General features: G+C 41.4%; 1 protein-coding gene across 1 annotated transcript in view; it reads right to left on the minus strand.

Moving 5' to 3' along the window:
- The window catches only part of LOC125458318 (protein FAM53A-like), a 142,815-nt gene that overhangs the window by 62,659 nt on the left and 57,676 nt on the right, over positions 1-22,480 (minus strand). The window contains exon 2 of the mRNA XM_048543510.2: positions 2,299-2,561. Coding sequence (XP_048399467.1) covers positions 2,299-2,376 — 78 coding nt within the window. The 5' untranslated portion in view covers positions 2,377-2,561. The remainder of the gene's footprint in view (positions 1-2,298; positions 2,562-22,480) is intronic.

Genomic DNA, 22,480 nt, shown 5'->3' on the forward strand with positions numbered 1-22,480 from the left:
ATGCTGAAGTCATAAATGAATTGTTAGGACCTTATTTCCAAGAAATGTGAAAATGAATTAGCAAGTCAAGACAGTACGGTGGTGAGCCACTTCAATCTATCAGTGTCATGCCTAAAAGGCAGGGCAATGTTACTTGCCATTGAGCAGTCTCAGTTACTTGCTATGCGGCAAAAGGATCTCAAGCTGCTAGGTATGACTGTCTTCTTCACACCAGCCAGAACAAAGAGAAAGGGAGCCAGAGCATTTGCCAGCACCCATTTTCTGCCTACAGCTGGAGGATGGAAGAGCAGCTTGTAAAAGATTACTTTTTACAAGTGTGCAGTTGGCTGATCCAGTCAATACTGGATCGAATGACAATAGTACTGTAACACCGAAGTTTTACAGATCTTTCACAGAAATCTTTTGAGTTTGTAAGTGGTTTTGATTAGGCATTGGATAAAACAGGCTCAAATAGAGCCGGTGATAGAAATGAATTTCCTGTACTGAATTTTACTGTAAAATTGATTTTCCATTTTTAGGTAGAAGCATATCAATTTTATTATAAAATTGATTTCCTATTTTTAGATAGAAGAATATCTAAGAATGTTGTGGGCTAAAGCAAAGGGCAGGATATCTGTCATCAGTTTAGAGGATCCTTATCCTATTCTGCATTATGATAAGGCAGTTGCATTTTTCAGTCAGAAAAGAACTGAATGGAACTGCACGATACAATCCTCAAAACACCAGTCAAACTATCTCAATATCATCTAGGTTTATTTACAGTAAAGATCTAATCACATATAATGTGATAGCAGGATGATACCAAACCAGTTTTGAGGTACTCAGTACACATCCACCCTAAATACTTAATAAATATCTGGGAGGAAATGTTGATGAGCATTAACTCTCAGGAGTAGTGCGCACTGCAACAGATCAAAAGGAAGCATTATCCTTAGCTAGGCCTATGACATGTTGAATGTAAGATGTGAAAAAGTGTTTCACTCCCATATTTTCAACTTCACAAACAGGTTATTTTTTAACCAAAAAAAGCAAAAAAAACACAATATAGAATCTTGTTATTTAAAGTTACACAAACTTACCACATGGATAAGAAATCTTCATTACATATGAGACTTAACATTCAGGCCAAGATTTTCCTGAATGAACGCATCTCATGAACAGGTCAAGCACAGAAGACATACTGCAGCCTCAGCGCAAAAGTTAAAACAGTTGCCATTACTGAAAAGCTTATTAATAGAAGGAAGGAAGGAAAGAAACAAAAAGATTTAGTGGGGCTTGTTTTAAAGATGGAAGAGAAGGAAATCTAGGGGGGCCCATCAAGATTTCTGTATTTAAATTATAGATTTTCAAGCTCACTTCATATTTCCTGTTTGCATTTGAATGTGCATCCTGCAACAATGGCTCTCCTTGCTTATAGATAATTGGCATTTTTAAAAGAAAAAAGTTCAAACAGGGTCCTCAAGAGTGGTTCAGTATTTTTAAGCATCAATATTTGCAGAAGGCCATGCCAAAAATATCCCACAGAAGAAATTTTAAAACTAATGCCATACAAGGTCAACTGTACGCCAGTTTTATTAAGCAGACAGCTAGTTGTCAAAATAACTGCTTTATATTAGAATGCTTGAAGACTTCCAAATTCATGTCTTCACAAGCCAAGATTACCAGAAGGAAGATGACTCAGTATCCAGGGCTGCAGGGCACACAAAAACGCACACATGTAAAAAAAAACCCACAAGCAACGTGTCTAGAATATGGGAATAGAGGGCAAGACAACAGGATGGTATGACAGAGTGAGAAGGGACTGGAAAGTGAAAAAGCAGATAATATAGTTCCTCTCCAATCTAACAGAACTAGCTTCAGAAGTCCTATGAGAAACTCAACATCTTCCATGTGCCTCACTCTGGACAACAGAAGTTACCAAAGGAGCGAACTGAATGCTCGATCATTTATTATGAAATGGGACAAAAGAAATCCAAAATGGGGTCACTTTATGTCTTTTGATGCTCCCCACCATACAGGCTGTTCCACTGGTTCAGTTTCAGCAATTTGTTTTGTAACTGAATGCAAAGGTTTCTACTTTAAATTGTACAGGCATGCATCTCCGTCTTGAATACCATTAGCAACAACTTGTGCTCAGCGACTGTTATCAAAGTGTTATGGTTGTTCTCAACAATTACCTACAGAGACATGCAAAATTATTAAAAACAGGTTAAAACAGACATTGGAAAAAAGCTTGACCTCACTGTACTGCATACATTGCAAATAAATGGCAATAGGTGTTGTGCAAGGTCCTCTTACCAGGTTAATATTAAAGGCTTTACAAGTCAGGTCATCCAAACTCTGTTTCTGTAGCTGCTCTGTGATGACGGTTACCATGGTAACCTTCCTGCACTTCGCCACGTGCTGTGAGAAAGCAACCGAGCTCTTCCCTCCAGAACACTTATCCCCTCACTTTGCCATGTTCCTTGCTCCAGTGTTGCTGGTTTTATTGGGAGGTGGTCATCTTCAGACTTATGATGCAAACCACTGTGGTACTTTCTTAATCCATTCTTTCAAATGTCCTGTATAAAATGAGAAAGGTGGAAACAGTCGCATCAGTTTCTAAACTGAAGCTTAAAATCAACATACACAAGCAGCAACCGCCAATAAAATGCAATAATGTCACAGGCCATCTGGCAGCAGATGCATAGAAAGAGGCACAGATGCATCAGAACCCAAATTCAAACACTCTCCCCACAATGTAGAAATATACTTCAACAACCCTGCGCAAATTTGTGGTGGCGCATGTCGGAAGGTGAACTGTAGGCAGAAATTAAACAGTGAATGGCACAACCCTTAGGAGTACTGATATGCAGATCCACAGATCACGGAAGGTGGCACTACAGGTAGACAGAGGAATAAAAAAGAACTATGACATGCTTGCCTTCATTGAAAGGGGGCATTCAGTATAAGGATAGGCAAGTAATGCTGTGGCATTACAGAACTTCAGTTAGGCCACACTTGGAATACTACATACAATTCTGGTCACCACACAACCAGAAAGATATGGATACTCTGGAATGGGTACAGAAGAGGTTTACTAGGATGTTGCCTGGCATGGGGGATTTTAGCTGTGAAGAAAGATTGGTTCAGAGATAGTAGGAACTGCAGATGCTGGAGAATCTGAGATAACAAGGTGTAGAGCTGGATGAACACAGCAAGCCAAGCAGCATCAGAGGAGCAAAATCTCCCCTGACCCTACCGCATCCCAAAACCAGCCCAGCTTGTCCCTGCCTCCCTAACCTGTCCTTCCTCCCACCTATCTCCTCCTCCACCCCAAGCCCCACCCCCATCTCCTACCTACTAACCTCATCCTGCCGCCTTGACCTGTCTGTCCTCCCTGGACTGACCTATCTTCTCACTAACTCCCCACATACTCTCACCTTTACTGGCTCCATCCCAACTTCTGTGACCTGTCTGTCTCATCTCCACCTATCTTCTATTTGCCTCCCCTTCTCTCCCTATTTATTTCAGAACCCCCTTCCCCTCCCCCATATCTGAAGAAGGGTCTAGGCCCAAAACGTCAGCCTTCCTGCTCCTCTGATGCTGCTTGGTCTGCTGTGTTCATCCAGCTCTACACCTTGTTATCTTGAACAGATTGGGCTTGTTTTCACTGGAATGCAAGAGGTTAAGGGGCAACCTGGTAAAAGCTTATAAGATTGTGAATGTCATGGACAGCGTGGAAAGTATGAGACCTTTACCCCCCACACAGTGGAGGAGTCAATTACGAGGGGACACAGGTTCAAGATGTGGGTTACATTGAGGGAAGAGTTGAAAAGGGATGTGCAATGCAAGTTTTTCACACGAGTGTAGTGAGTGCGTGGAACGTGCTGCCAGAGGTGATGGTGAAAGGAAACACAATAGCAGTATTCAAGAACTACCTGGACAGATGGACAAATAAGAAGGGAATAGAGAGATATGAATCCTGTTAGTGAAGATATTTTTAGTATGGAAGGGCAAAATGTGTTGGCGGAGCTTGGAGGACCATTGGGCTTGTTCCAGTGCTGTGTTGTTCTTTGTTTAAATGTTACTAGTTGTTAACAGGATCAAGAGGAGAGTAATTTAGACAAGTCCGTTTATTCACAACTACGTTCCCCTCAAAAAGGTAAAGACAGTACTGGACAGGCGAATTGACAGTGGGTGCGAGTTGGGGCAAAAATCCTCTTTGATTGCTAAAATACATAGCTTACATGTTATGGGATTCCTAATATTTTGCACTCCAAGTCCTGTTATTGGGATCACAGCCACTCCTGTAACAATCAGGTGCAGAAACAAAGAAGTTGCATTCGTTTAGCAATTTAAAATCACATTTTATCAAAAAAAACGCTCCTACATGGATGGAAACTTGGCAATGAAGCAACATGAGCTCCCATGATAGGCACCCTGATGCCAGGAAGACTTGAAGAAATTGTATGTAATTATTTAAAGCTTAATCACGTTGAGTGGTGCTAACCAGCAATGAGATAAATAATAAGGAAATCTATTCTGGAGAACTTGGTTGAGAGATTAGTACTGTTTAAGACAACTGGCGATTTACCCTGTTCAAACAGTATCCTTGGGACTTTTACATCTGGGGAGAAAGAAAAAAGGGGCTTTGGTTTAATCTGAAAACTAGTATCTCCAACGCTTTCTAGCATCAATCTAGGTGATGTGCTCACGTCTCAGTGTTCAGTGTTTCAAACTAGCTGAGAAGCTATTCTAAAATTCTCAAAACTAAAATGCACACCGTAAAAGGGGATCGATGGGTTCAAAAGTATGGTGCATATGGTACTGAGTTGGAAATACCACAGTGGCAAATTGTAATTAACTGAAAAAAAGTATAAAGTTCCAGATTATTACTCAAATGCAACTGGGGTTCAGCTACATCCTTGAAGGAATGGAACTCAGCTTGGCCTGCATATAACATGAACATACTTACCGCCCTTTATTGTGACCCAGGAAACCAGTAAATCAGTTCTGCAGGGGTGGGCAGTTAAGTCTGAGACTCACAAACAAAGAACAAACAGTATACAGTGGACAGTGTATATAACTGATGACTTTTTTTGGCATATCCCTTAAAATTACACTGAATATGAGTTTGTGACCCTGGAGCTGTTGGATATGTATAAAGCTGCATTGAGCATCTAGCGTAAGTTGACTGTGAAGTTGCAAAGGCATTCTCTCCGCTGGATAAAGGGGCACCAATCACAGTAAATCAGAAGTTAAAACACAGATTGGCCTGAAAACCACAAAAATCCTTCAAAACACTGGATCTTCAATTTTACTGTAAAACAGAGCACTGATAGAAATCCAAAATAATTATTGCCAGAAGAAAGTTCTTTCAAATCTTAAATAAAGTGACAATTGATTAATCAAGTTAAATTTACATCCAGTTTTATTGAAAAGGTGGTATTTATTTGTTTATTTGGATCATGTTCAGACAACTTATTAGAATTGAGGCACATATACTTGAATAAGCATGGTATTAATGCAAACACTTCATGAAAGTCAGCATGGTCCAGTTGGACTGAAGGATCTGTTTCCACAGTGCAGTTGGAAATTTGATTTTTTATAGACAAGTTTATGGCGTGTGTGCCTATTTGACCGTTGCAATCTTATTATATTTGAATTTAACATAAATGCTGAAGTCCTGTCAAGTAGTAGTTTTCATTGCAAAGTCCCACATGGAAATCAGCATCTTAACCACACTGTAAAAGTAAAGCTCTCATTGATAGATACAGGACACTGATTTCAAGTGATTAAACTCAGTCACAATTAGCTAAATGCCTCAATTTGGCAATAGCACATATATTTGTAAAAGCATTTTGTTTTTAGAAGTAGGTCTTTTGTACCTCAGATTCAGGATACTAATACTGAAGTATGGAACATGACTCCGTTTGTAGAACTGTCAGTCAGCTATTAGTATACCTGCTGTGGAAAAACTATGGTCAGATGCAGACCAATGTGCCTGGTTCTCTGCCCAACAGTCTTCCCTCGTCCCAAGTGTGAAATTGTTCCACTTTCTACACTAACTTTCCAGCGGTCTGACATATTGCCAACATATGCCAGATTCTGTGCTCTGGACCCATGTTAATCATCAGCTTGTTTAAGACTTCATATTTCATATTAGAACTTTACAAGAGACATATCTTCATGTCAGATAACTGTAAATTAACATCAAGGCCCCAACACTGAATGGAGTGTTTAACTGACTTTATCCTCCAATTTCCCTTTTACTCAACACAAAATCAACCTCAGCAACTGAAGTGGTCAGCAAACTTTCTACAAAGGTATCATCTCAGATGTGACGTCAACTATCCCAGTCTTCACAATTCTTCCTCAAAGAGAAAGCTTGTGCACACCTGAACTTAAGTCATGAAATCAAAACTGCAGATTAAGAACAAAGGGATGACCACTGCATCGTGCAAAACAAACAAGGGTAAAAAAATCCTTCAGTACCAAATTGAAGCAAACACAAAACCTTTCCAATACAAGATGCAACTTCTGTCCAAAATTTTAAAAAAACACTATTGTTGAAATGCAGGTTGTATCTGTCAATACATCAGGACTTTGAATGCCTGGTCCTGAGACAAAGACACAGATTCAACTGGGAAATGGAAAGGATAAGCAACATGTATCTGGACCGCAGATCCAAGGCTAGCAAATTTGACAATAAAAACTTTCCTAGTAAGCAGCTGGAAATCTCACCATACTTTGAAGGAATGGAAAACAAAAGAATTACACGGTTAAATGTGAAAACAAACTCAAGTCCACTAAATTGGCAACAGATTCAAACTTACAGGAAAAGGTGAATAGTTGGAGCAAAAACAATTGACAAGCTGTAAATTGCTTCATGGGATGGGATAATAGCATCTAGCTATTCATCTCAGTTATTTGTTTTTGAAAAGAGAGACAGGTAGGCTTTGCTGCAGGAACAGGCGACCAAAAAAAAACTGCTTTAAAACGTAGGCCAGCTAACCAGTTGGACTACAGTCTCTTCTTGTCCTTCATGTTAAAACTGCACGTATCTTTTATTTCTGAAACTGTCACCTTAAGCGGAGGCAGTTAAAAGGCACACAAAAGGATGATCAAACTGGCACCACAGTAACTAGAAATACAAATCACTACCTAAGCTGGAATAATAACTTCGTGAAATAGTAAAAACAACTTTTACACCTTATAGTAAACACCTGTCCAAAACAGAGAAAGAGGAACAGATTTCATTTCGTCACATAGCCAAATGTGGCTATGCCAAGCTATAGTTATCCCTGATAGCAGGAAGGTTTTAGCACTGTGCTCAGATAGATAACGTACCATTGACATTCACTATTTTACATTTTTATTAATAGGGATGCAATTACAAAAGGGCCAAAAACAACCTTAAGTACGTACAAGGCAATGGTTCAGTTCAAGTAAAAGAGTTATACCATGTGTAGTTTGATATCCAATTGAAAGAAAATACAATAAAAGCCATTAAGGGAAATATACATATGTAAGGCTGATCCTTACGATGAGAAACAGTAATGGCAGACTTGAGATCAGAAATTCTTTGAGTCTATACTCTCAAGGCGAGATATCAAAACCCCTTATAATAAAATATTTAAATCGAAGATCATAATTGAAGGATTTCTCCTTTAACAAGAGACAACGTCAAGTACTGGCATATTAAAAATAGTTAGGATAAACATCACTGTACAGAGAGTCGTTGGAGCAAGGAACCTTTAGTCACAAGCAGCAACTGAGATAGGAATCACTACAGCCATGAAAGGAAGAGTCTACATCAACTTTTAAACAAAATGGAAACAATTATAGGGATACATAAAGTAATTATTCAGATATCCTTTGAAGAGCTCGTAGGAAAGCATGGTCATTTTTGGTGCTGGGTTGAAGTGGAATTGAAACCCTTACTCATATCTTTCTGCTTATGTAGGAGCAAACAAAGTATTGCTAAATCCTTTGCACACACAGAAAACTGGTCCTTAATCTACAACCACAAATATAACAAAGTAGAAAATGAAAATTTCAGTGTTTGCAATAGGAATACTTTACACTTAGGTGTGATTCATATTTCTAAGACAGTGCAAAAGAACACTAATTTTGCATCAGTCTGTGCTACAATTGGTAACACACAAGGTTGTGTTACAAATGCCTCCAAAAAGAAAATACCTTGCACAGCAATGATACTCACGTAAAGAAAATTGAAAAAAAAGCAGCTTAATGGGTGTTGCTCAAGACTTGACAAACAAGACATAAAACAATATGAACAGCCATCGTAAGTTAATTTTGCCAAGTCTTTGGACTCTGAGGGGCTATTAAAATCAACTCCACACAAACATACTTCACAGAGCTTGCCAGACAAATGTAGCACCATGTTGCTTGTAGTTTCACTCAGTGCTGATGTTAACTGCAGTTAGGGTAACAGCCTTTTTCACACCTTCTGCATGAAACAGTATGTGCACTTTTCATCTGCCGTTGTGGAGCAGTGTGGGTACAACTTTCAGCCAGTCCATCATGTCATTGCCAGTAACACAATGAAACTTTTGGCTGAGAGAGAGAGAGAGAGAGAGAGAGAGAGAGAGAGAGAGAGAGAGAGGAGGAGCAAAAATCCATTTGGCATGTTGGCAAGAGTTCAGCTAGCATGGTGCATTTCTGGTCATTAGAGAAAGTAGACATCTCAATCACACAAAACGGATCGGCTATGGTCTCACTGAATAGTGGATCATGTTTGGAGGGTCAAATGGCTTCCGGATGCAATGTTCCTACGAATTGAAGGCCTCTGCTATGACACAGCTTGCTCTCTATCCGTTCTACTTGAAAGGTATAGCTAAAGAAAAAAGGGAGATGAATAGACATGTACTACTCTGTCAAAAGATAGGCAGTAATTCCTACCTCTCACAATACCATTCATTTAGGAGTGTACTACTGGGATACTTTTCTATACTGTAGAAATCTAGCTCCAAGTACCTAGTTGATTAAGAGATGGCATTATCATAGGTCTCCAGCCACTTGCTTCCCTTCCCAACATGCCCTGCAAAAACGAAGAGAACAAGTGACGCACTTCAGTATGAGAAAAGAATAAAAACTAAAAACTGACAAATAGAAACAGTGTAATGCTATTTTAAGAGTTAAGGAAGCCCTCTGAATTTTACAAGGGTGTCCAAGAGAGTCACTTTTGACCTTGTATATCAAAAGTGATAACCTACTTTGGAGAGAACTCCTCTGCATATTATCCAGCAACAGTGGAGAGATACCAAAAGCAACTACTGCTGAAAATGCCTGCCACTTGCTATTTTTAAACAAAGCACACTCTGGAAAAATCCTGGTTACAGGTCTTTACAGTAAGCCAGCAGCACAGAGAAACATGAAGCAGTAGAAAATAAATAGCTCGCCCCATCTACCCTACAGTCAATCGGATGCTGGTCAGCAAGTCCGAACTAGCTTTATCATCCTTCTGCATTAACATTGAGCAGCTAAACCATTCAATGGAAAATACTGTGGCATGTAGCTCCACACTGGATCTAGTCTAGTTCACGAGACGCTTATATGGTGGAACACTGATTGGTGTGAAAACTAAGAAGTGAAATGCTAACACTGTCATTCTTTACAGATGCTGCCAGGCCTGCTGAGCCTCTTCAAAACTTTGTTTTTATTCCAAATGTCCAACATTTGCAATATTTTGCTTTGAACAAAAAGAGGTTTGGATTTGTCAATGTCTGCCAAGCCCAATATTACAACACTGCTTCTGCCTCAAGGCAAGGGCCAAAGTGGAGATCTGTTCTAACATCCATCAAAACACTTGGACTACTTAGTAGGGGTGGACAAAGGTTTCCTATTCATAAGTGCAATTCAGGCTTTTCCCACCCCTCCTCCTATCACTTTGGTCTGTATCTCCAGAAGCGGAGATCATGAGGTCACCATGTGGAAAAGCAATAACAGAAACCAGCTGTCCAGTTTTCCCATGAAGCTCCAGGTCAGTAGGCCAAAATGGTCAAGCATTTTAAAACAAAAATACAATGTCTCTTTCCAACTGTCAGGTCGCCATTCAACACGTTCAGACTTAAGGGGACCAAATCGGTGGAGCCATTATAATTTTTGTTTAAACACTCATGAGTGTTGCTGGCTGGGCGATTTATTGCCTGGGCTTGTTTACCCAAGAGGAGGTGGTGGTGAGCTGCCTTCTTGAACTATGTGCTTTGGGTAGACGTACAATGGGAGGGAATTCGAGGATTTTGACCCAGTGACAACCAAAGGACTAATGACAAACTTCCAAGTCAGGATGATGAGTGTGTTGTTGGGTAACTTGATTAAAATCATAATATCTCTTAATAAGACATGGCAAATGTACAAACAGTGTGAAAAATGACCCTGCAATGTTTCACCATGAAACAAGATGCATCCCATTCTCAAAACATCTACCAGTTGCACCTACCTATCCTTTACATAGAAACAAGGAGCAGGATTAGGTCTTTCAACCCTTTCAGTCTGCTCTGCCAAATAAGATGAACATGCCTGATCCTCAATCTCAATGCCATTTTCATGTTTTCTCTCCATTTCCTTTGAAATCTAAAACGCTCAGTATCTACCTCTTTCTTGAATACATTATGCAACTTGATATCCAGTCTTGTCGTAGAGAATTATCTGCTGCATGTTTTTCACACTGATGTGCATAAGTTCACATTTAGCCATGTTCTACTACATCTGCTATGTGTTTGCTCACTCGGTCAACTTCTCTAAGTCATCTTGAAGCCTCCTTACATTTTTCTCCTTCCACTCAATCCTGCCCAGTTTTATGCCATCAGTACACTTAGAAATATTGTTCCTTCATCTTAGTCATTCATTTTTGATTGTGAACAGCTCAGCCAGTGATCTAGTCACTGCCTGCATTCAAAAATAAATACCCATTTTCCCCCGCTGTTTCCTATCTGTCAACCAATTCTCAAACCAGATCAACATATGGCCCCCAATCCTACGTGCTTTAACTATGCCCACTAATTTAAGTGGAACCTTATCAAAAGGCCCCTGAAAATTCAAAATACAACATCTCCACTGTTTCTCCCTTATCTTTTCTATGAGTCATATCCTCAAATAATTCCAGTCATTAAACCCACAATCTCTTTATCCAATCCTGTCAACGCTTTCCAAATGTTGTCATGTCCTTGAGAAAAGGCACTAGCATTTCCATTTATGGCTGATATTAGGCTAATTGGTCTGTCATTCTGTTGTTTTTTTTCTCTCCAACCATTTTTAAAATAGGGAGGCTACATTTACCACTCTCCAAGCCAAAGGAACTGCTCGAGATTCTACACAGTTTTAGATTAGATTAGACTCCCTACAGTGTGGAAACAGGCCATTCATCCCAACTAGTCCACACCGCCCCTTGAAGCGTCCCACCCAGACCCCTTCACCTATCATCCACACACCCCTGAACACTACGGGCAATTTGGCATGGCCAATCCACCTAGCCTGCACATCTTTGGACTGTGGGAGGAAACCAGAGCCCCCGGGAGGAAACCCACGCAGACACGGAGAGAATGTGCAAACTCCACACAGACAGTCGCCCGAGGCTGGAATCGAACCCAGGTCCCTGGAGCGGTGAGGCTGTAGTGCTAACCACTGAGCCACCGTGACAACCGATGCATCCGATATTTCCAGGGCCCTTCTTTTTGAAATCTGGGATATAGATTATCAGGTCCTAAGAACTTGTCAGCTGTTAACCCCAACAAGTTCCTGCACCAATTTTCCTACCAAAGATTTCCTTCATTCCTGCCTTTTTAATTAGACACTTGATTCCCTTATTTCTGGGAGATTATCAGAGTCTTCTTCTGTGAAGACAGAATCAAACCACGTGTTTATTCTCCTGACACCTCTTTGTTCCTCATTATAAAGGTACCTACATTTGTCTTTATAAGTACATAAAGAGAAAAAGATTACTAAAGTTTTTATGGTCAGTTATGTTCCTAACAATTTTATTCTCATACTCTTTCTCCCCCCGTTAGATCAAACTTAATCCTTTTTTAATGAACTCTAAAATCCCCCCCCACGATCCTCAGGCTTGCTATCATTTGTGGCAATTTTATACGTTTCCTCTTTGAAACTAATAGTATCGCCAATTTTTTTGGTAAGCCTCAGCCAAAAGCTTTCCTAAGCCATATTTTTGCACCAGACACAAGTTACTGATAGCAATTCATGTATTCTTTCTGCAAATAAGAACCATTTCTAACCCTTTTAGTAAGGTCTCTAATCCATCCATTCCAACTTTCACCTCATACCCTGTTTCATTGATTTAGATTCAGGATCCTAGTTTCCAATTCAACAAAAAAATTAGTTTGACAAGGGTTGCTGGCAGTGAAACCACATGGCACATTTGTCTTTAAGCAGTACACAAACCATATTTTTTGATGCATCACTTCACAACTGGAATGGTTTTAGAAATGTAGTAATGAGAAATATATTTGAACATTAATTAAGAGAGAGAATACAGCTGAATATTCCCCATTTACACTTGCCATCAGTTCTTTTTTTAAAACCCCATTTGCCCCTGCTGGTGATAAAGGGTTTTGAAATGATTGTTGAATCCACTACACAGTCTGCAGGCTCTGCCATGTGAAATAGGTGAAACTTAAAGGGATGGAGGGGTGGCTTGTCTGGTAGTTTCTGTGGATCCAGTTACATAGATTTTCATCACTGCATACTCCCAACACAGCTCAATGTGATCCACGCCTTCCTAAATGAGCGTTCTCAGTTTGGGTCAGTCACAAGCCAAGGGTCTACCATTGACAGGAGTATTTGACCGTTTCAGGAACACTCTGAAGACACTGCAGAAGCATTTCTGTTGCCTTTCTGCTTTGACCAAGTTCAAAGTAGAACTTTAAGACTTAGTGTCAGGCATTCATGCCGGACCCTCATTTTTGAATGATTAGCGTATTGAGGCTGGGCAAGCTGGCTTGGAAGTGAATGTCACCGCTGAACTGCTCATCTTACTTCACATCAGGTGAATCTTGTGAATGCATGACTCCAAATCACTACTGCTTGGTAAATGATCACCTTTTTCTTAAGTTTGGGATCCTGGTAATCAAAAACTCTGTTCCACATTCATTTGAAAGCTAGGCTGGTGCAGTGGATGAGACGATGAATTAGTGAGGCATTCCCACCTTTGTTGTGAGGGCACAAACTAATGAAAGTAACCTGTATTCTTCAGAATATTCCTTCAATCTTTAGCAAAGCAGAGGTGGAGATTTGCAATGGAGATGGTTAGCAGAGGACCTTAGTTTTCTTCGTGTTTTCAGATAAGTCTATTTTTCTCATGTGTCAAAGTGAAGAGGACAATGGGGATCACATTCCGGAGTGAGCATATGCAGCAACTGTATTTGCACACTAAAGATCTAAAAGATACTGGAGTGATTTTGGTTTGGACTAAAGTGAACACAAGTTGAGCATTCACCATGTGTTCTATTGAACATTCCCAATATACAGTCATAGCATCAGAGACATACAGCATAGAAACATACCCTTTAGGTGGAATTCATCCACCCCAACCAGGCATCCTAGTCTAACCTAGTCTCATTTGCCAAAATGTGGCCCATATCCTTTTAAACCCTTCCTATTCATATACCTGCCGAGGTCTTTTGCATGTTATGATTGCAGCCGCCTTCAGCACTTCCTATAGCAACTTGTTACATACATGTACCACTCCCCACATGAAAAAGTTACCCTTCAAGTCCTTTGTAAATCTTTCTCCTCTCACCTCAAACCTATACCGTCTAGTTTTGGATTTCCCCCTCTAGGCAAAAGACCTTGGCTATTCACCCTACCCATGCTCCTTGGTTAGGTGCATTGAGAGAAGGGCTGGTGCAATGACAACTTGTCTGACACTAAGATGGATCACCACATGTACCTAGAAGTACGTATCTGAACAGCAGGGGGTATAAATTTCTGTGGGCAGTCAATTTTGAGGACAGTGTCCTCAAGCACCTTTGCGGTTCACAGCCAAATGTTAAAAAAAGGCCAGAGAGCAGTTAGAGCTGTCCTTTGCACTCTCCTTGAATTTCAAGCAGAGGGAAGATCATGACTGTGGGTTCCTCTCAAATGGCTGGAGAGAGTCACAGGGCTCAAAGACGTGCCTTATCTGATAGTACTTGTGGACAAGAGCCCAGAATGAGAGCTGACTTGATAGGTCATATCTTAGTTATTTAGTTAACATCAATGAAACGTATTCACACAGGACTACAGATTTTAACAGAACAGGTTTATTACACAATGAAAACAACATAAATAGACAGTAATGATCTCAAAAACACAAAACACGTGCATCTATTTCCCAGCACCATCCATTCAAAACAAGTACAAAGGAATTACATATTTATCTCAAACTTTTAGGTTCTACTTAACTGATTCCTGACTTTGGACTAAGGAGATAATTCAATGAGGCCTTTCCAAATTCACTGACAAGAGGCTGTAAGGAATGCGTTGCCAGCAGCAGTTGTGGAAGCAAGGTCATTGGGGTCATTTAAGAGACTGCTGGACATGTATATGGTCACAGAAATTTGAGGGTGCATACATGAGGATCAATGGTCGGCACAACATTGTGGGCTGAAGGGCCTGTTCTGTGCTGTACTGTTCTATGTTCTATGTTCTTAAGAGTTCTAGGAAACTTCAGTTTGAATCTGCAGCTAACCACTCTCTCCACGACTGGGAAATTTCCAAACGAAACTCTTCTACTGAAGTGATTCAAATCCTGAACTCGTCTTACAAGAGAAATTAAACTTGCTTCTAAACTCAAAGTGCAAACTAAATCAAAAATGCTCAATCCTAGATTGCTCGGAACTGAAAAAGAAAGCCAATGACCTTCAATGCTTACCCTACGTGTCTAGAACACAACTGTATAGATATCTTTCTGTTAACACAATATGTATCTGGAGGTTCTTGAGTAAACCATTACTGCATTTGGTCACAAATTCAAGAAGGATGGACTTTTTCAAAACAGAAAGGAAGGAAACTCCTTCACAGCATTAACTGACAGACATGTATCTCTTTGAAATCAAATTCCAAAAACTGATATTTTATTATCAATAAAAATAAATTATACAACTAGCAGCAAGTTTGGCACTGTTCGGTGGTTGAGTAGGTTCCTCACAATGATTTTTCCTGGCAACAGACAGCAAGGAGATGCTCCTCGATCATTATCATAACAATGTCCCTTCATTTGGTCAACATGGATGAGTTGGACCGAAGGGTCTATTTAAATGTTGTACATCTCTACAACTCTGGTTCACTGTGTGTCAAAGAACCACTGGCCGTGTTCTTCTTCACACATGTGGGACAGGAGACTTCCAGCAGGATCACGAGTCAGTATTTCAGGAGGGATTTTAACTGGTCCAGAGATTATTTTTACCTTCTGGCTATCAAACAGCTTTTCCAATTTACCTCCCGAGAGCAAGCCAAAAGGGACTATTGAGGAGCTGATATTAAAGTTAAAAATTGGCTTAGTTGAGAGGTTCTGCAAAGCATTCTCCCCAGTAAGCACAGAGTGCTGTTTGTCTTTGATGAACTCCTCTTCATACTTAGGTCTCTGTAGGGATGGCCCAGAATGCTTGGGGTCTTTGTGAGATAAAGTACCACCTTAAGACTGCCCAACTCACCCCAAAAGACAAAACAGCTTGCTGGTGACATCAACATCACTGTTCCTACAAACAAGACCAAGTAGGAGTTCTACTCTGTTCTTGTGGAATCAATAGCTGAGTTCCAGCAGATGACAAATTGATCCTTGTTGGAGGATTCAATGCCTAAGTTCGGGAAGGATACAAATTGGTCTTTTTAAAAAAAGCGTGATGGGCAAGGAAAGAATAATGAAAGCAAGTTGCAAAAGAATCCTTCTCCTGAAAATGTCCAGAATGTGATCGGGTCATCATTGACACCTTATTCCACTAATAAGGTAAGCATGGTAACACCCACGATAAAACAGTGGCACTTGCTTGACTTGTCATCATTCGATCAAGGGAATGCAGTTGTTCATGAAGTGTATATACCATGAACTATATAGACAAGTGCTGAACTGAACACCACCTCATTTTATCTCGCATCCTCATCAGTTGAGCTCAGAGAAAAAAAAATAGCAAATGCAGCACTGAAAGGAAACAAACATCAAAGGCCTCAAAGATCCCAGCAAGGCAGTCTTTCTTGGTCAGCGCTTCGCTGTCAATATCTTAATCTCTAGCCACGAGGGACTACATTGTGCTCCTAATGCCTGGTCAACTATAAAAGTGCACTACTATGATCACTTACAGAGAAAATACTGCAACTAGTTTAGCTAAAATGACCAAGAGACACAGAACACTGTCACAGAATCATTATGGTGCAGAGAAGGTAGGAACTGCAGATGCTGGAGAATCTGAGATAACAAGGTGTAGAGCTGGATGAACACAGCAGGACAAGCAGCATCAGAGGAGCAGGAAGGCTGATGTTTCGGGCCTAGATCCTTCTTCAGAAAACACTTTTTTGTTTTCTGAAGAAGGGTCTAGGCCCGAAACGTCAGCCTTCCTGCTCCTCTGATGCTGCTCGGCCTGCTGCGTTCATCCAGCTCTACACCTTGTTATCTCATGGTGCAGAGAAGGCTGTTTGGCCCATCGTTTCTGTACAAATTCTCTGAATCAAGTGCCAATGCAAAGCTTTTCCAGAGAATGGAAACGTCACCACATCCAGAGGAAAAGCAGAAACAGCAGTCATACAGGAAGCTGAAAACACAGATGCAGCATAAGACCAGGTAAGCACTAATGCAGATTTTAAAAAAAAACAGGAGATCCAACAACTCACGGACAAGGGCAATAAGCTTGTTTTTCCAGTGCTATCAGGGCCTGACAACTACACTTGGTATTGTCACCCTAATGCATAATGCCACAGAGGATCAAGTTGCGTAAGGAAGCAATGAAAGTACATAAAACATCAGACTGATTGATGGCCAAATGGCCTGTTTCTTTATTGTAAGATCTAAGCACTTCCATAAAAGGTTTCAGAAGGACCAAACTACAGAAAGTAAAACTAATTTTACAACTGCAGTTTAAATGCTAGCTTTGTAGTGACAGACGTTGTAAAACTTTATGCCCTATTATCCTATTTGCATATTTGACAATCAATGTAGATGCAGACAGTTAGTATTGACCTGCAACAATATTTCCACTTTAGGTCTGATAAAAGACGATGCAAGTTACCAAAACGTAATTTGTAGCTGATAAGTGAGATTTTACAGTCAATATGTTTTGTACAAATATTAAAACACACAGTTAGAGGTATCGTTCTCCAGGGTGAATACAATACATAAAGTACGTACTAGACTGCAGACACTAAATGACTGAAACCTCATTATCTGCAGTACCAGAGTTCAGCTAGGATAAAAGGTACAGGTGCAATAGAGAGAGAACAGATGAGAAAAAAAATCGGTCTTACAGTAAATGGTAGTTGTTACTACTAATCTAAACTAATATATTTCTGAAGGTTGCAAGTTTGTTTCCTATTGACTCCTAACAGCACTCCCTAAATGGAGTTGCAGAACACCTTAGTCATCTCTCATTTCACACAGGGCAACCCCATTCTGTAATTTTGTTTCTATTCAGGAACTAGACGGTGCTAGCTGATCATCAGGGAAGATGCTGACAAGTGGTCTTCCCAAACTGCTGCAGTTTGTGTCGTGTTAGGGAGAAAGTTCTGCTGCAATGTCAGAAGATAGTGATAGTTTCAAGTGGGGATGATGTTTGGCTTAGAAAACTTTCAAGTGCTGGTGTTCCCATGCATCTGATGTCCTTGCTCATTTTGGTAGTGGAGGCTGTGGGTTTGGAAGATACAGGTAAATAATCCTGTCCAGTGTTGGATGAAATGCCAATTAAGCAGGTTGCTTTGTCTCAATGGTGTCAGATCCATCAAATGTTGTTGCAGCTGCACTCATCTAAGCCAGAGTAAGTCATACATGTTCCCTGTTGTCTTGTAAGTAATGAAGAGGAAGGTGAGTTGCCTCCAAAATCATTTAGGGAGTCAAGCAAGTTACTGAACAATTCCCGATTTCTGGCAGATTGGCTTCCGATTCTGTAAGCACAATGTTCTGATCACGATGTGCCAAACCTGGGAGAGGCTGTGTGCACACACATAGGTTATCATAAGCCAGATATGGAACTTAGCCATCCACATGAATACTGCAGCCATAAGGGCACTTCAGAAGTTGAAACCCTGCAGCAGTATCCTGGGTCTGAAATGACTGATCCCAACAATCACACCAACTTTAAAAGACAATGGCTATGAGTTCTCACCCTCCCTCCCACTCAATTCCCAGTCACGAAGTCATTTGTTAGAGCAGAGTTTAGGTTCTACTGAAAAAAAGACAACATTTTGACAAAAACTTTTCACCTTGCATTCAACAGGACAATTTCCCAGAATATCAATTCAATTGAAAAATTAAAAGTCAATGCTCCACGACAGACGAATGCAGATAGGCTGGTAAGTAAGCTTTGGCTGAGGAGTGCCCATGAGAATGAAACAATTGATGATTTTATTAGTCAGTTAAATTTAAAACTAGACAGATGGCCTCTGGTTAAATCAGGGCACTAGCTGAAAAATGAACCAGTGAATAGCCAGCACCTATTTTGTTGAGTTGAAACAAAAACTGCAAGTCTACAGGTGCTTTATCTGCAAAGAGCAGGGCCTTTCGTACTAATGTGTGTCTTCCAGTATACCACACTGTCACCATCATCGATGGTCCATCTTCCATTCTCAGGGTGAGTCTAAAGGTGGCTGTACAGTCCAATGCTGCTTCCACAAACTTTGCCACATGTGAGAATACATAGATGGGATGTTGCTGTTACAGCACGCTCCTTTTGCTCAGAGTCACATAGGATGGCAGGAACCACGATCATGGTCATAATCGAGTCATAGGCATATACAGTCCAACTCATCCATGCCAACCAGATACCTTGTGTAAATCTAGTCCCATTTGCCAGCATTTGGTCATATCAGTCTAAACCCTTCCCATTCATGCACCCATCCAGATGCCTTTTAAAATGCTGTAAATGCATCAGCCTCTACCATTTCCTCTGGCAGCTCATGCCATATATGCACCACCCTTGTTGGAAAAAGTTGCCCCTTAGGTCCCTTTCATATCTCTCCTCTCTCACCTTAAACCTGTGTCTTCCAGTTTTGGACTCTCCCAACCCAGGGAAAAAGACCTTGCCTATTTATTCTATCTATTCCTCTCATGATTTTGTAAACTTTTATAAGGTCATCCCTGAGCCTCTGACACTCCATAGAAAATAACCCCAGCCTATTCAGTCTCTGCCTGTAGATAAAACCCTCTAACCCAAGCAACATCCTTGTAAATCTTTTCTGAACCCTTTCAAGTTTCTCAACATCCTTCCTACATCAGGGAGACCAGAACTGCACACAATGTTCCAAAACAGGCCTCACCAATGTCCTGTACAACCACAACATGACCTCCCAACTCTTATACTCAATGCACTGACCAATAAAGGCAAGCAAACCAAATGGTTTCTTCACTATCCTGCCTACGTGTGACTCCGCTTTTAAAGGAACAATGCAACTGCATTCCAAGGTCTCTTTGTTCAACAAAAATCCCCAGGACCTTACCATTAAGTGTATAAGTCCTGTCCTGATTTGCCTTTCCAAAAAATGTAGCACGTTTATCTAAATTAAACTCCATCTCCCACTCCTCAGCCCATTGAGCCATCTGATCAAGATCCTGTTCTATTCTCAGGTAATAAAATGTGAGGCTGGATGAACACAGCAGGCCAAGCAGCATCTCAGGAGCACAAAAGCTGACGTTTCGGGCCTAGACCCTTCATCAGAGAGGGGGATGGGGGGGGGGTGGGGAGGGAACTGGAATAAATAGGGAGAGAGGGGGAGGCGGACCGAAGACGGAGAGTAAAGAAGATAGGTGGAGAGAGTGTAGGTGGGGAGGTAGGGAGGGGATAGGTCAGTCCAGGGAAGACGGACAGGTCAAGGAGGTGGGATGACGTTAGTAGGTAGATGGGGGTGCGGCTTGGGGTGGGAGGAAGGGATGGGTGAGAGGAAGAACCGGTTAGGGAGGCAGAGACAGGTTGGACTGGTTTTGGGATGCAGTGGGTGGAGGGGAAGAGCTGGGCTGGTTGTGTGGTGCAGTGGGGGGAGGGGATGAACTGGGCTGGTTTAGAGATGCAGTAGGGGAAGGGGAGATTTTGAAACTGGTGAAGTCCACATTGATACCATATGGCTGCAGGGTTCCCAGGCAGAATATGAGTTGCTGTTCCTGCAACCCTGCAGCCATATGGTATCAATGTGGACTTCACCAGTTTCAAAATCTCCCCTTCCCCTACTGCATCCCTAAACCAGCCCAGTTCATCCCCTCCCCCCACTGCACCACACAACCAGCCCAGCTCTTCCCCCCCCATCCACTGCATCCCAAAACCAGTCCAACCTGTCTCTGCCTCCCTAACCGGTTCTTCCTCTCACCCATCCCTTCCTCCCACCCCAAGCCGCACCTCCATTTCCTACCTACTAACCTCATCCCACCTCCTTGACCTGTCCGTCTTCCCTGGACTGACCTATCCCCTCCCTACCTCCCCACCTACACTCTCTCCACCTATCTTCTTTACTCTCCATCTTCGGTCCGCCTCCCCCTCTCTCCCTATTTATTCCAGTTCCCTCTCCCCATCCCCCTCTCTGATGAAGGGTCTAGGCCCGAAACGTCAGCTTTTGCGCTCCTGAGATGCTGCTTGGCCTGCTGTGTTCATCCAGCCTCACATTTTATTATCTTGGAATCTCCAGCATCTGCAGTTCCCATTATCTCTGATACTATTCTCAGGTAACTTTCTTTACAGTGAACTACACCCCCAATTTTAGTGTAATCTGCAAACTTACTAACCATACTGCTTATGTTCACATCCAAATCATTTATATTAATGGCAAAAAGCAACTGACCTACCACCAAGATAATAAAATGTGAGGCTGGACGAACACAGCAGGCCAAGCAGCATCTCAGGAGCACAAAAGCTTTTGTGCTCCTGAGATGCTGCTTGGCCTGCTGTGTTCGTCCAGCCTCACATTTTATTATCTTGGAATCTCCAGCATCTGCAGTTCCCATTATCTCTGACCTACCACCAATTTTGTGGCACACCACTGGTCACAGGCCTTCACTCTGTAAAGCACCCTCTGTCTTCCACCTTTGAGCCAGTTCTTTATCCAAATAGCTAGTGTCAGAACTCACGTTGTCCTCGAACATTGTTTTCCACAGGTAGCCAAAGGCTGCGCTGGATCTCTTCATCAATAACTGCCTTAGCCAACAGGACACTCCTAAGATTTTGGAACTGGTTGATGTTCTACAAGGCCTCCCGTGATTTAGATCATCGGGGTTTTTCTCCACAATGCCAGGCCAGGTTGGTGGAGGATCTTCATCTTGTGGATGCTTAGGGTGAGACCCATGGTCCCATATGCTTCTGCAAAGGTGCTGATGATGGTATGAAATTCATCCCCCAAGTATCCCCACTGTAAGCCCATTTGACAATCCTAAATTGATGGTCAGCACAATTCTTTGCTCATTCAGCATTATCCTGGAAATGCTGTCCCATTGCAGAATCACATTTAGTGCTAGACACTTGTTTCAAGTTTGCATACCTCATCTGGTTGAGCATAGTTAATATCTTGCTTGTTGCGAACAGCCAAAAGAATATGCTGCTTGTTCCAATCCGCCAACTTATAGGACATACAGCCTACATAACTGTCACTATACACCAGCACTGACATACACTGTATTTTTCAGTCGTGACATGGCGGAATGTATTTTTGGCTTGATGTCTTCTGAGATCCTTATCCAACTAGGACAATCAGAGATAGAATGGGCACTTTTCAGGGCCAACAGCAACCATATTAAAGCCTTGCATAATATACAGCACTTAATATGACCAAGGTAGCCATTATTCCACAGGAAGGCTTTGATTGCCAGTCAGATTCGCAGTTCAGTGCGCTCATATGCTACATGTAAAAATACAAAGGGCAATTTTATTTGCAGACAAAAAGAACATATACACACTTTTTGGTGTCTTATGGTTTGACAGAATAGGTGACAGACAGCAATCCATTGGTTCATTCTTCAGCTCAATGCCCTCCCCAGAGTTAAATTTAGACAAAGCCCGGCAGTTAATTGCATTGTGAAGTTGGATAGAGTAGCTGTGGATTGGGAGGCAGGAAGTTAGAATTTGGTGTTTGTAAAATGCTAGGGGGTAATGCATTGTGTGGTCCCTTTAAAAGATCATGTGCTTTTTCTGTGCATAGAGATTTAAAAGGGATGTCTGTGAGCAGCAGCCTGAAAGTTTGCAAGTAAGCAGAAAGCACCCGAATTGAAATGCTTGTATCGGAAGCACATACAGTTAGCGGGCCAAACAGCAGTTTTTACCAAGACAATAGGTTTTTGAATTTAGCCAATCAATTTGAA

This window comes from Stegostoma tigrinum, chromosome 13 (assembly GCF_030684315.1).
Source record: "Stegostoma tigrinum isolate sSteTig4 chromosome 13, sSteTig4.hap1, whole genome shotgun sequence".
Lineage (NCBI taxonomy): Eukaryota > Metazoa > Chordata > Chondrichthyes > Orectolobiformes > Stegostomatidae > Stegostoma > Stegostoma tigrinum.